Source organism: Cetorhinus maximus, unplaced genomic scaffold, assembly GCF_964194155.1.
Source record: "Cetorhinus maximus unplaced genomic scaffold, sCetMax3.hap1.1 HAP1_SCAFFOLD_1418, whole genome shotgun sequence".
In the NCBI taxonomy this organism is placed as follows: Eukaryota; Metazoa; Chordata; class Chondrichthyes; order Lamniformes; family Cetorhinidae; genus Cetorhinus; species Cetorhinus maximus.
Window position 1 is genome coordinate 34984 of NW_027597359.1, and position 15017 is coordinate 50000.

At 45.2% G+C, this 15017-nt stretch overlaps 1 protein-coding gene and 1 long non-coding RNA gene across 2 annotated transcripts; both read left to right on the top strand.

Annotated features, from left to right (window-relative positions):
- The first annotated feature begins 1308 nt into the window (after nucleotides 1-1308).
- LOC144676199 (myeloid cell surface antigen CD33-like) lies at nucleotides 1309-6457 on the top strand. Its single transcript, XM_078536686.1, has 4 exons — nucleotides 1309-1414; nucleotides 1893-2249; nucleotides 4122-4445; nucleotides 6288-6457. The coding sequence occupies exons 1-4, from the start codon at nucleotides 1309-1311 to the stop codon at nucleotides 6455-6457; spliced, it is 957 nt and encodes a 318-aa protein (XP_078392812.1).
- A 1348-nt stretch (nucleotides 6458-7805) lies between these two features.
- Nucleotides 7806-14175, top strand: LOC144676200 (uncharacterized). The gene is made up of 3 exons (XR_013575274.1): nucleotides 7806-8054; nucleotides 11540-11622; nucleotides 14092-14175. It is a non-coding gene; the product is annotated as an uncharacterized LOC144676200 (long non-coding RNA).
- The last annotated feature ends 842 nt before the right edge of the window (nucleotides 14176-15017 follow it).

The following is a 15017-nucleotide window of genomic DNA, read 5'->3' on the forward strand; positions in this document are numbered from 1 at the left end:
CCTAGTGCACAGGAACAAATCATTCCCACATGATTAGTGTGAGCCAATCCTGGTTTCCAGCGGAAGTCTGACTCAGGCACTGTGCACCTTGCCTGCAGGGCACGAGGTGTCAGCTGTGGCTCAGTTCATAGCACCCTCGCCTTTGAATCAGAGGGTTGTGGGTTCATGTCCCACTCCTGGAAAACCCAGAACTGTGATTGTACTCGAAAGAGTTGCAATCTGTGAATGTTGAAAACTCGAAAGAGTGTAATCTAACTAAGGAATTTGAGGGTTAATGTTGTATAGTGCATTCTACAAAACTTTGCAGGCTGGGCGCATTTTGCATTAGGCCAACAGTTGAAATGAGTGAAAGCAGTTAGGCTGTGGGAAGCCGGTACTCACTGCTGCCTGGGAGCTGGGTTAATGATATATCTATTCCTTTTCTTGTGAAGCACAATGAAGCGGGCTTTACTAAACTGGGCTTTATTATGATTCACTAGAAAAACAATAGATATACCACTAACCCAGCTCCCAGGCAGCAGTGAGCACCGGCTTCCCACAGCCTAACTGCTTTCACTCATTTCAACTGTTGGCCTGATGCAAAATGAGCCACAGCCGGCAAGGTGCACAGTGCCTGAGTCAGACTTCCGCTGGAAACCAGGATTGGCTCACACTAATCATGTGGGAATGATTTGTTCCTGTGCACTAGGTTCATGCAGCGTTGACCTCGAGAATCCCAAAAGCCAGTCACTGTGCTCCCAGGTCTAGCAATGGAACCCCAAAAACTCTTAAAAGGGCAGTCAGGATGCCAATGGCTTAATTTGACCCAACCTCCTACAGTCAAAGTGTGGCTGTAAACACTTGAGGTCATATCGAAAAATAACAGCTCGACTATGTACAAGTATTTCCAGCGAACAATGCCTACGACCCATTGACATTTAAGATAGACCTTTCAACTTGGACGAATGAAGGTGTGAAAACCATATGTCTGCAGATAGCGGTCACTGGAGTGACCATTACGTCAGATTCAACAGCGTATTGACAGGCAAATAGAGATAGATGTGAGAGTTGGCAGGCTGAAGTTTGCCTGGACGGCTATTTTTGGCACTCGAGTCTGAAACGAGTGATCCCGCCCTGTAACTATAGCTGATGACATTGAAGGGGAGTGGATTTTTTCCGTTGGAGAGTCTTTGTCACTAGTTTGGCACCATCAGGTACACTCACTGCGGGACACACATTACTGCCCAGTTTCGGACTGTAGCTGCTGGAGAGGGCGAGCTGGGGTGCTCAGGGAGAGTGAAAGAGTTTCACAAACCACTGGAGGTTAAAATGATTCCCAGTGACCGTCGGGCGCCACGCAGCTGGATCTCGCCACCCTCTGGTTCGATTATCATCGATAAACAATCGATTACCAGCCAGCGGAACCCAGAAGCAGGTTGAGGCTTCATAACCGACCGAGATAATGATCTTTCCTTTCTAGATGGTAACCGATCTGCAGAGATGGAGGTGTTGCAGACTATTTCCCTCATTGCTGCTGTTTAGCCAAGGTGCAATATTCTTTTAATAAGAACCGATGGAGGCTTGTGGGGAAAAAGATATTGGTTGTCTATAGAGATAGTTTGCTAATTCGAGATTTGTAAGTTTATGAAGAGGCTGCAATGCAGATCATACTGGAACCTTCATTCTGTATTTTAAGGGATTTTACTGAATTCTGAATGTGGATTTTAAGTTGGTTGATGAAATATTTAGCGGGGTTTGAAGAATTTCATTGGGAATTTGCTGAGTTTTTATGGTTATCGATGTGGATGTTTACAGACTAAATTAACAGGATTTAGCTGGAATTTTAGGGGATAGTGTAAGTGGTTTATTATTGGAGATCCCGCTGGCTGTGTCATCTATATTTCTCTGGTCAGTTATCCAGAGATCCCGGTGGTCTCTGAAGATTCCCTGGAGCGTGTGGGCAGTGAGAGGTTCATGTGCAGAGATCCCGTGTCCATTTGATCATCCCTCCAAAAGCAGCAACCCGCAGATTCGGTGGTTAAAGGGGGCGTCTGTTGTCTACGATTCCGCACATCCAGGCGGTGCAGGCGCTGAATACGGAGGGAGAACTGGATTAAAGGGCAACTTGTCCGAGAGACAATGCTCCTTATTAATAAAGAACATCAGCAGCAGGGATGAAGGGGAGTATCACATCAGGGTGAGGATCACCACTGAGAGGGGTTCTTCCGTAGAATACTCGAGCCAAATTGTTGTCTCTCTCTGTATTCGAGGTAGGCTTTTCATTCATTTCTGACTAGTCATTGTTCTACCTTCTCGGTGACCAAGGTGACAATGTTACTGTTACTGTTACCGAGTCATTGGCTGCAGCGACAGGGCTGACGCAGTGGGTCATTATCCAGGCGTGTGTTAAGCATGGACCTGAACACAGATAAGTGACTGACATTGTAAACTGGCAGCAACTCCCTGAGCTGCTCCCTTACCAAGTGTCAATCTAGAAATGGTCTTTGAGCAGGTCCATTCAATCCTGACTGGGGGGCTGAACATTCTGCGAAGATTGACACTCCTAATGGACAGGGTAGGTGGACAAGGTCAGTGCATCGGGGGAATTTCGAACCCTACTACCCCATCGAGCCTCCGTTTAATAAAGCTGAAAGAATTCCCTGCATTTATATAGCGCCTTTCTTGACCTCCGGCGTTTCCAAACCGCTTCGTCACTGATGATGTGTCACTGCCTTTATCTGCTCAGTATCTCTGGAGTGGGATTTGCACCCACCCTTGAGTCAGAGATGACAGTCCTACAATCTGAGCCCGAACATAAGGACATAAGAGCTAGGAGCAGGAGTAGGCCATTCAGCCCCTCGAGCCTGCCCCGCCATTCAATACGATCATGGCTGATCTCATTTCGGCCTCAACTCCAATTTCCCGCCCTCTCCCCATAACCTTCCAACCCGTTACTAATTAAAAACCTGCCTGTCTCCTCCTTAAGTGTATTCAGTGACCCGGCATCCACTGCTCTCTGAGGTAGTGAATTCCACAGATTCAGGACCCTTTGAGAAAAGTAATTCCTCCTCATCTCTGATTGAAATCTACCACCCCTTAGCCTAAAACTATGACCTCTCATTCTAGAATGCCCCACAAGGGGAAACATCCGCTCCACGTCTACTTTGTCAATCCCCTTTAGCATCTTATATACCTCAATTAGATCTCCTCTCCTCCTTCTAAACTCTAGCGAGTATAGACGTAAACTGCTCAATCTCTCCTCATAAGACAAGCCCCACAGCTCTGGAATCAATCTAGTGAACCTCCTCTGAACCACCTCCAATGCAACTACATCCTTCCTCTAGTAAGGGGACCAAAACTGTGCACAGTACTCCGGGTGCGGTCTCACCAATGCCTTGTACAGTTGCAACAACCTGTCCTTCAGACTCGTTACCTTCGCGATCTAATTGACTGTTAATGTCTGCGATACAGATCTAGAAAGCGTGACCATCCAGTGCAAAGTGAAACATTCATTTAAAATATCAACACTCAATGGCATAACTTTGTTTTAAAGACTCGTTCCCCAAGAGATCCCATTCATTGTTAATGTCTGGGAGAGAGACCTGGAAAATGTCATTATCTAACGCAACGTGAAGAATAAATTGAAAATATCAAAACCTCCCTCAGAAGGTACAATTCAAGTTTAACATGGCCCTTCCAGAGCAAGAATAGGAAGCTGAGTGAGGGAGAAAACAGCTCGCAGGTAGGGGATGCAGTCTGGTGTACAACAAATTATATCCAAAGGAGGAATTGACCTACCCGCCTTCCACATTTTTGGCCGGTTAATTGTCAAACTTTGCCGGTCAGGAAAAGAGCATCAATACCCAATTCTGGCTACTAAAGCAAAGAATTCATTGGCCGATAGTGTGAATAATTCAACAGTAAAAAAAGGGGCAGATGTTTAACAGACCAACACAGACATGTTGGTTCTGATTGATTCGGTTACTCTGGGAAACGTGGGGAGTTTAGTCTGGAGGAGAGAACAGAGAGAATAATAAGGGAATTCACTCACGAATGTGATTTTTTTCTCACACTTTGTTCTTCCCTGATTAATTTGTAAACTGGAATCTTGGCCAACGCAAATCCCCTTTGCCCCCCGACAGAGAAATTGCGGATCTCAGCACCTGGGCAACTGATCGTCGGAAAACCAGCCAATCTGACCTGCTCGCTCAGGTTCTTCAAGTTGAGTTGTTTAGAGTCCAATTTGAAGCTGAATTGGGCTCAAGACGCGGGTTCGCCTCCGAATCTGTCAGACGCTGAAACTGCGCAAAAAATCAGGAGGAATTTCGCGGGTTCCTGGACGGTTTCATCAACTTTCATCCTCACCCCATCACTGGATCACCAGGAGAAAACGCTGACCTGTGAATTTATTGGCGCTGATGGCTGGAGAATTGCTCAGGAAGCTGTTCGACTGGAGGAGGTTCAGGGTAGGTATCTGCTCTCGGCTTTATTTAAACCCGCTGTCGGCAAATAGACTCAGAATCAGCCTGTGGGTTCGCCTGGAAATTTAAACACTTGAGTTTGAGAGATTTCATTTTTAAATAAGGGATTGAAGGATTATGAGGACCCGGTTGGATCCAGAATTGGCTGAGTGGCAGGAAGCAGAGGGTGTGATGGTCGAGGGGTGTTTTTGTGACTGGATGTGTGTCCAGTCGAGTTCCACAGGGATCGGTGTTGGGTCCCTTGCAGTCTGTGGTATATAGAAACGATTTAGAGCTGAATGTAGGAGGGTTGATCAGTAAGTTCCTGGATGACACGAAATTTGGTGGGGTGGTAAGTAGTGAGGAGGATAGCCTTAGATCATAGGAGGATATAGACGGGCTGGTCAGATGGGCTGATCAGTGGCAAATGGAATTTAATCCAGATAAATGTGAGGTGATGTACTTGGGCAGGACAAACAAGGCATGGGAATACACGATGAATGGTACGACCCTGGGAAGTACTGAGAATCAGAGGGACTTTGGTGTGCATGTAGCGAGACAGGTAGATAGGGTGGTTAAGAAGGCATATGGGATACTTGCCTTTACTAGCCGAGACATAGAATATAAGAGCAGGGAGGTTATGCTGAAACTGTATAAAACGCTGGTTAGGCCTCAGCTAGAGTATTGTGTGCAGTTCTAGAATCTGCATTATAGGAAGGATGTGATTGCACTAGAGAGGGTGCAGAGGAGATTTACCAGGATGTTGCCTGGGCTGGAGAGTTTTAGTTATGAGGAGAGATTGGATAGACTGGGGTTATTTTCCCTGGAGCAGAGGAGATTGAGGGGGGACATGATTGAGGTGTATAAAATTATGAGGGGCATAGATAGGGTGGACAGGAAGGAACTTTTCCCCTTGGTGGAGGGATCAATAACCAGGGGGCATAGATTTAAGGTAAGCGGCAGGAGGTTTAGAGGGGATGTGAATAAGAATTTTTTCACCCAGAGGGTGATGGGTATCTGGAACTCTCTGCCTGAAAGGGTGGTAGAGGCAGAAACCCTCATAACATTTAAGAAGTATTTGGATGTGCATTTGCAATGCCATGGCATACAAGGCTATGGGCCTAGTGCTGGGAAATGGGATTAGAATAGTTAGGTACTTGTTTGACCCGCAGACTCGATGGGCCGAATGGCCTTTTCTATGCTGTAGACCTCTATGACTCCATGACAGATCTGGTTAAAATACTGATAAGCCATGATCTGTTTCACTCGCAGGAGAGACTCTAAGGGCTGAGTCTCCCTTCTGCCCATAGTCAATACACCAGCTATTTCTTGTCAATTCTATTATTTAACATTGACGCTGACCCATGAAATGGCGTTGGTGGCCCCATGGGTCTGTTTTCTACCCAATATTATCCCACAGGCTACTCACCCATGAGACGGTGTAAATCAGAGAGTAATTTGAACATAGTGTCTGTGTGGAGCTAGCTGGGATATTGGCCTTGAAACTGCAACTGAGCTCAACACCAATCTGCAAATGATGGGAAATGTCACACTCTTGATCTGGGAAGGATGGGGTCTTGATTGGTGGATGAATTGAGTAGAAGTTTGGCCAGGCAGATAGACAACTCTTTGACCCCAAGAAGAGAAATATGCCGAGTGAACATATGTTAAAGTTTACAATATGCTCAAGGGATTGGACACCAGAAACCACAAACTATTTATTTTTTCAGACCAGTTAACAAAATAAGCTGCCTATCTAGAAAATATTCTCCTTTTCTTGTTACCCGAGTTGTGTTTTGTTTTAAACTCTTCATTTTCTCATTGCACCAACGACCTCGTGTGTTTCAGGTGCGTTGGGGAACCCAGTCACCAATTCTTCTATAGGAACAGTGGAAGGAAGTTCATTGTTAGGGTGCTGCGCGGCTACGGGGGACCTCACAGGTCAATTTAACATTGACCCGACAGGGGGCAGCGATCAGCAGTTCTTCGACCGGGGAACTGAAGTTGTTCATTCATAACGTTCGTCCCGAAGATGAGGGGGAATGAATATTGGTGCGTGGCTGGAAATAGTCTGGGCACCGCCGTGAGTTCCACACACATTTCTGTGCAATGTAAATTAAACAGATACACACGGTGGGGGGACTCCAACAACCCCAATGACAGAAACTGAAATCGGGGTTATGTTCTCCAGTGTGAACACACAATTAGGTCAGGGGCCAATGTCAGCTCTCTCCCCAGAAAGGTCAGTAAAACTGGAGAAGGATTGGCCCAATCGAGGGAATAAACCAAGCAGAGAATGCCGAGCCCCGGGGGATGGATTTCAGCTTGGGGGTCAACCAAATGGTGGGATGGGATGGGATGGGATGGGATGGGTGGCAAGTGAAGAAGCAGCAATTTATTCTGTAGGGCGAAGGTGGCCAGTGATCCTGGTGCTGATTGTGGAGGGATTTGGATGGACACAGACAATCCCTCCATTCAATACACGAGGCTCTTCGAGTTGCTGCTGCTGGCTGAGACCTGACAAGTATTTCCCAATGAGAAATGATCCATTTTACAACGTGAAACAGAGGGAACAAACTGATTGGATGTCAGTGAGGTGTTCATCAGATCTGACAGATTCCCTGAGAGATTGTTCGGAATTTGTATCTCAGGGATAGTCCATAACCTCTAGGAGAGTTTAACTGGCTGCTCATTGGCTCGATGTAAACTGGGGTTAGTGCTTTACTAGAAATTGGGAAAGTGGTCACTGATGAACGATCAACCGAATGTAATATGACTGATTCACATTGAACACATGCGGCTCCCGATCCAGCGATGGCCCGATCTTATGTTTAAAAAGGTGTCTCGATTTCAAATCTCTCCATGTTACCTCTCCTCCTTATCCCTGTAACTCTCCCGCGGCCCCAGAAACCTCCGAAATCTCTGCCCCCCTCAACCTCTCGGCCTCTTGCCCATCCCAGGTTTCAAAGGCTGAATCATTGGTGGCCATGCCTTCAGCCGACTGGACCAAAATGTTTAAAATCCCCATCCTCAAACATTCTCTTGAGCTACTCGCCTCCTTTGAGACGCTGCTTAAAATCAGGCCCCCTACCGAACATTTGTGGCTTTCCATAATACATCTACTCATGTGGCTGGTCTCATATTCTGTTTGCTAACACGTCTCTGGAGCGATTTGGGATGTGTAATTATTTCAATGTCGACATATAAATCGTTGTTAGTGACACTAGCTCCTCCAGTTGGTCAAATAGCACACGCTTGGGTTTGATTTACGCACGATAACTACATGAGTCAAAGGATCGTAAGTGAAACCCTCTGTTTTTTTTTCAGATAAGCCCACAATAGTATCAGGTCCGACCTGCACCTGTTTCAAGAATGGGGTTGTTTGTACCTGCAGTGTGAGAGCCAAGCCACCAGCAAACACCACATGGCACCTCAGCGGGAGAAACATCACTGGGAACAGCTCAGAGGTTGGAGTCCACTCCTGGACATTGGATGGTGGCTTGGTGAATAGTTCCCTCATACTGGTTCACCCAACTGGGTCTGGGAAGCTGATCTGGTGCATTACAGAGAACGAACGCGGTGTCAGGGTGAGAGAATTCTGGCTCCACTTACCAGGTACATCCTTAAATATCCTGCCCTTTAATTGCTGTCCTCAGTTTGCCCCCTGCCTTGGTATTGGCAAATAGCTGCTCCGCTGTGGCAGAGATGCCAACAATAATCTGTAACATTATGCCGGATCCATTGTTCATTTCAGGAGTGAATGTGTCCAGTTTCTGACTGGTCACCAACTCACTGAAATTACAGGTGGGCATCATGTATGTTTAATGTATTCTCTGCTTTTACCTGTGTCTATCATCACTTTTATTCATCAAAACTGCAACACATCAATTGAATAAAACAATAGAAGCACCTTGCGACCTTTAATTCAACAGAAATTTCTGGATTAATCACACCCTGTGTGAAGCCAGGCTTTCTGGCACTGTTAGAGGAAAGGTTTTGCTGGACGTTGTTGAGTTGCTGCATCCTCAGTCCTCCCTGTTCCATATCGGTGAAGGGAGAGCTGTTTCAGGCTGAGGTTTCCCTGGCAATATTCAGAACAGCATGAGGTATAGAGAGAGGAGCGGGCCATTTGAAGAATGACAGGCGACCTTACTGAAACATATGAGATTCTTAGGGGGCTTGACAGTGTAGATGCTGAGAGGTTCTTTCCCCTTGTGGGAGAGTCTAGGACCAGAGGGTATAATCTCAGAGTAAGGGGTTGCCCATTTAAGACAGAGATGAGGAGGAATTTCTTCTCTCTGAGGGTTGTGGAATTCTTTACCGCAGAGGGCTGTAGAGGCTGGGTCGTTAAGTATATTCAAGGCTGAGATAGACAGATTTTTAATTGGTAAGGTGACCAAGGGTTATGGGGAAAAGGCAGGAAAGTGGAATTGAGGATTTTCAGATCAGCCATGATCTCATTGAATGGCGGAGCAGACTTGAAGGACTGAATAGCATACTTCTGCTCCTATGCCTTATGGTCTTATCTGGCCCTTTGAGCCTCTTCTGCCATTCACTAGGATTGTGGCTGGTCTTTGAGTTCAACTACACAGTCTCCCCTGATTTTCCATATCCCTCGACCCCCCTTAAATACTAAAATCTATCGATCTCCATCTTGAACACACTCACTGAATGAGCCTCTACAACTCTGGGGGCTAGAGAACCTCAAACATTCAGCACCCTGTGAGTAAAGATATTTCTCACCTCAGCCCTAACTGCTCAACCTCCTGTCCTGAGACTGTGCCTCCTAGTCTTAGGCTCCTTGGGAACACCGAGAAGCAAGTTAATCCTGAAAATAGAACTGGATTATCAGGGATATTGAAAAAGTTGATTCAGGAATGGGATTTCCATAAAGAGTAGGAGGCAAATCACCGTGAGTATAATGTGGATGTGTACTTGATGTGTGGATTATACCCGGAGATATAATCCCAATTAGATTGCAAATCCCATGCTGTGGTGTTAGATATCACCCCGGTGGTCACTCGGTGAAAGACGCTCTTTGGTCTGCCCGAAACTTGTTGGTCTTCCAGTTCCAAGAGTTGTCCCTGACCGAGTGTTGCAGACTGGCACAGTCCAAGGTCCAGGACTAGGTACTGAGGGACGCACTAAAGCTTGGAGCAGCCACTGCAAAGGCTCAATGGGGAAAGGTCGCTGTCTAAGACCTTTCTGCCACAGCGCACCGAGGGCCTGGGAATTGTACAGACCCTTCGGGCTGTATGACTCACACTGAATGTATGTAGTGAATGTTAAATATATCATAATTGTACTGAAGCACCTCAGAGTGCAACATGATCTCTGTCGATAACTTGAATACCATTGCACTGTCGGACTGTCTGTAATGACCATGTTGAAATGCCTGTAATGTTTACTGATTGTATTGGAGCACCTCATGATCTATGTGGAGAACTGGAATCTGATTGCACTTTTTGTGAAGGCCATTCTGAAATCTTTTGCAATGTTCTTTCAGATATTTGTTTATGAATAAAGTATATTTTTCAAAATAAATAATCACCCCGGTAGTGTGAACAGTGCAGTGTAGGTACTGTCCTGGGTAGTTGTGTGAGGGTCAGGTGTTACTGTTCTGCAAAGCAGTTCAGCTGCACTGAAAGGTGGCAAACTGTCCCTGAGACTGAGAGGTGCAGATAATATTGTGTCCGTCCATTTCATTAGTTTAAATATCAGTTGAGATTATCGTAAGTGAAACCAAACTTAAAATGTTTGTTGTAGCTTCACACAGGACGCAAAACAACGCCAATAAAACACAGGTGACACCCAGTTTCAGTTCTTAGCAAGATGATTGAGTTCAAATGCTGACCTGTCCTTGTTCAGTGAAGATTTCTCGATTAAAGCACATCAGGGATTAGTCTAGAGATACATGTGAACATACATATGAATTAGGAGCAGATGTAGGCCATTCGGCCCCTCAAGCCTGTTCCACCATTCAATAAGATCGTGGCTGATCCGATTGGAACCTCAACCCCACATTCCAGCCTATCCCCAATAACCTTCCACCCCCTTGTTGATCAAGAATCTATCTCGCTCTGTCTTAAAAATATTCACAGACTCTGTTTCCACCGCCTTTTGATAAAGAGAGTTCCAAAGACTCACTACCTTCAGAGAGAAATAGATTTCTCCTCCTCTCTGTCTTTTATGAGCGACCCCTTATTTTTAAACAGTGACCCCTAGTTCCAGATTCTCCCACAAGGTTAAATATCCTCTCCATGTCCACCCTGTCGCAACCCCTCACGGTCTTAAAGGTTTCAATCAACTCGCCTCTTACTCTTCGAAATATCAGTGGATACAAGCCCAACCTGTCCGGCCTATCCTCATAAGACACCCCGCCCATTCCAGGTATTAGTCTAGTCAACCCTCTCTGAACTGTTTCTAACACATTTACATCTTTCTTTAAATAAGGAGGCCAATACTGTACACAATACTCCAGATGAGGTCTCACCAATGCTCTGTACAACTGAAGCATAACCTCCCTACTCTTAAATTCAATTCCCCTCACAATAAATGATAACATTCTATCAGTTTTCCCAATTAACTGCTGAACCTGCAAACTAACCTTTTATGATTCATGCACTAGGACAACCAGATCCCTCTGAACCTCAGAGCTCTGAAATCTCTCTCCATTTAGATAATAAGCTTCCTTTTCATTCTTTTTGACAAAATGGACAATTTCACATTTGCCCACATCATACTCCATTTGCCAGATGTTTGTCCACTCACCTAACCCTATCTATGTCACCTTGTAGCCTCCACGTGTCCTTTCCCACCTCTCTTTGTGTCATCAGCAAATTTAGTGACCGTCCCTTCAGCCCCTTCACCCAAGTCATTTATATGAACTGTAAAAAGCTGAGGCCTCAGCACCAATCCCTGCGGCAGACTAGATTAAAGTCCTGAGTTTGAGGAAAGGGTGGGATAATTCAGATTCATGCTTTTTTTAATGTCAATATAGAGGAAAGTGCCAGTGTTACATGCAGTTAAATTTTATCTTATTATCACTTAGTAATCTTGGAGCAATAATGAACAACAGGATCATGTTTTGAATATTTTAGGGACCTTCCCCTGGATAATTGTCATTCTAGTTGGAGCAGCCACTGCAGTTATCATCCTGATCGCAGTGAGGGTACAAAGGTATGTGTGCAGTTGGTAAACACTGAAACTCATAGCTTAACCATATGGGGGTATCATAAATGGTATTTGAAGCATCAGAATTTCTGCATATATGGAGCTATTGCTTAAAACGATTTACCCTGAGAATCCTGATCCTGAAAATGAGCTAAGAGTTGTGAAGGGGAGAGTTAATGGAGGCCAGGTTCCTTATGTGGGAAAATAGGGGAATGAACCCTGGTCATTCTGTCACTCATCCATGTCTGGTCTATCGCTGGCAACAGACCAGAATAATCATGTTCTAGGCTTTGCGGGTGGTGCTTCATGTTGTAAAACTGCAGGTTCTAATTTGTTTTTTTTAATTAAGCCAGCACTTGTTGCCCACCCTAATTTGCCCTAGAACTGAGTGGCTTGCTCCACCATTTCAGAGGGTTTGTTAAGAGTCAACTACATTGCCATGGGTCTGGAGTCACATGTAGGCCAGACTGAGTAAGTACAGCAGATTTCCTTACTTAAAGGGGCATCAGTGAACCAAAGATGTTTTTTATGACAATCAATGATAGTCTCATGGTTGCCATCACTGAGATAAGTGCTTAATTCCCAGTTATATTTATTGAATTTAAATCCTACCAGCTACCACAGGTCGGATTTGAGCCCATGACCCCCACCCAGAGGATTCACCCAGGCGTCTGGATTACTAGCCCAGTGTTACTGCCACTACACCACTGTCTCCCCCACACCTTCCTGGACCATCAAGTCCTGGGGTTGGACTTGAACCTGGATCCCTTGAGTTCAGAGGCAGAGACACTACCTGCCATGCCACAAGACCACCACTTGGGGACAATGGAGAGATTTATTTTAGAAAGCATTTATCTGACTCACTGGAGCAGGAATCTTCTTATTAATATGACTGAGTCTGTTGAGGAGAATCATTATAGGAAGAGTTGTGTTATGTTTTTTTCTGTTTTTTTCCCCCTGTTGTAGTTGTTTCGTTTCAGTTTGTTCCTGTGAAGAATATTATCTGATTATCTAAAGTGAAAAAAAGTAGGCTGGTAAAAATTTCAACAAAAATTAACTTGGACCAGTCGAATTGGATTAACTCCGGAATTCTGACCAAGCTGTAAATTCACAGATACTTTATTAAATCACAGGAGATGTTTGTGTTTGAAAAGAAAGACTTGGCTATACCTGCAGCCACATGCCTGGTATCAATCACAGACAGGACAAACTGCATATGTTTTATTTATTCTTTCATGGGATGTGGGCGTCGCTGGCTGGGTCAGCATTTATTGTCCATCCCTAATTGCCCCTTGAGAAGGTGGTGGTGAGCTGCCATCTTGAACCGCTGCAGTCCATGTGGTGTAGGTACACCCACAGCGCTGTTAGGGAGGGAGATCCAGAATTTTGACCCAGCGACAGTGAAGGAATGGCCGATATATTTCCAAGTCAGGGTGGTGAGTGTCTTGGAGGGGAACTTCCAGGTGGTGGTGTTCCCATCTATCTGCTGCCCTTGTCCTTCTAGATGGTAGCAGTCGTGGGTTTGGAAGGTGCTGTCTAAGGAGCCTTGGTGAATTCCTGCAGTGCATCTTGTAGATGGTACACACACTGCTGCTACTGTGCGTCGGTGGTGGAGGGAGTGAATGTTTGTGGATGTGGTGCCAATCAAGCAGGGCTGCTTTGTCCTGGACAGTGTTGAGCTTCTTGAGTGTTGTGGGAGCTGCACTCATCCAGGCAAGTGGAGACTATTCCATCACACTCCGGACTTGTGCCTTGTAGATGGTGGACAGGGTTTGGGGAGTCAGGAGGTGAGTATCTCAATGATTTCTCACATGTGTGTGTGAATGAAACAATTTGTTGTCTCCAATTCACCAGAATAGATTGGAGAAACAGTAAATGAGTTCAATTTGACAAAGAGATGTAGGAATATAAGAAAACATGATGCAGAGAAGTCTGGCTGCGGGGTGAATGTGAGGACAAAGAGGAAGATGCAGTTGGGAGGTAGAGGGAAGGTATATTTTGCCATGATCATTCAAACATGATGGTGAGGTGTGTCTTTGATAGGTCACCTGATCCTTTCTTGCTCGTCATAGTCATTCACTGCTACCTGCTGCAATTTCAAACACTTTTTTTTAATGTTTCACTTTAATGTCTCCCAACTTTTAAAATAAAATCAATTTATGAGATGTGGACGTCGCTGGCTAGGCCATCATTTATTGCCCATCCCTAATTGCCCCTGAGAAGGTGGTGGTGAGCTGCTCTCTAGCTGAAGTGTTAAGACAATGTCTGAAAATCCTGCCTATTAACAAGATGTTACCTGCTGCATGCAACACCTGTTTGCTCCTTAATGCATTGTTAAGGCTCTGCAGGGAACTCATGTCTGCCGCTCAGGCATAGTGTTATCAATCTGTAACGCTCCCTGATATTTATTAACAGTGCACGCAATTTCTCTTAAAAATAAAGTATTTGCTATTTGAGCGTTTTTTACACAATCAAGAAGAAGGCAAGTCGCGTCACTTGTGTCCCCGCAGCCAATGCTGATTCGGCGACTTACGCTGTGGTGCAGCACCCATTGGGCGCCCAGGTAAGTGAGGAAATGGAAACTGACCAACACCCGAAGGAGAAATCTACCCGATTTTTGTTACTCTAGCCAATCCGGCTTTTTCCCTCCCAAAATATGTTTTACTTGTAAAATTTGCAAAGTTACATTACAAACACAATCAGGCTCGAAAATTACGGAAGGTGCAATAAAATACAACCTGTCTCCGTGCACTAATGTGGAGCACAGCAAACGGATGATCCCACCATTTTAACGGGTGCGGTGGACGCTTGTTTGATTTAGTTTTAAAAATGATGGACAAGGGCAGCTCAGGTCACTGACTGGAGTTGGTCCATTGGGAAATGTGTCAGGAACATTTCCTGCCTGGGGGAATCTCCATTGAAACCAGAGTTGACGTTAAGAACAGGTTCCACCTACCCCTACACATGGTGGCATAGTGGTATTGTCACTGGGTTAGTATTCTAGACACCCAGGGTAATGCTCTGGGGAGCCTGGTTCCAATCTCACCACTGCAGATGGTGAAATTTGAATTCAGTTGAAAATTTGGAGCCTGGTGATGACCGTGAGTGCCCTTTAGGGAAGGAAATCTACCACCCTTACCTGGTCTGGCCCACATGTGACCTACAGCAATGGGGTTGACTCTTAACTGCCCTCTGAACAAGGGGGAATAAATGCTGGCCTAAATCCTAGCCCCATCCCCATCAAATGAATAAAAAAAATGTCAAAAAGTACACTTTAATCATAAAATATGTTAAGGTCCCACATCACATCAGTGCAATCTGATTCAATTGATTTTTCATATAACCTGAAGTACTTCATATACACTGACAGACAGGTTTGATTTACAATGTACAGGGCATGTCAAA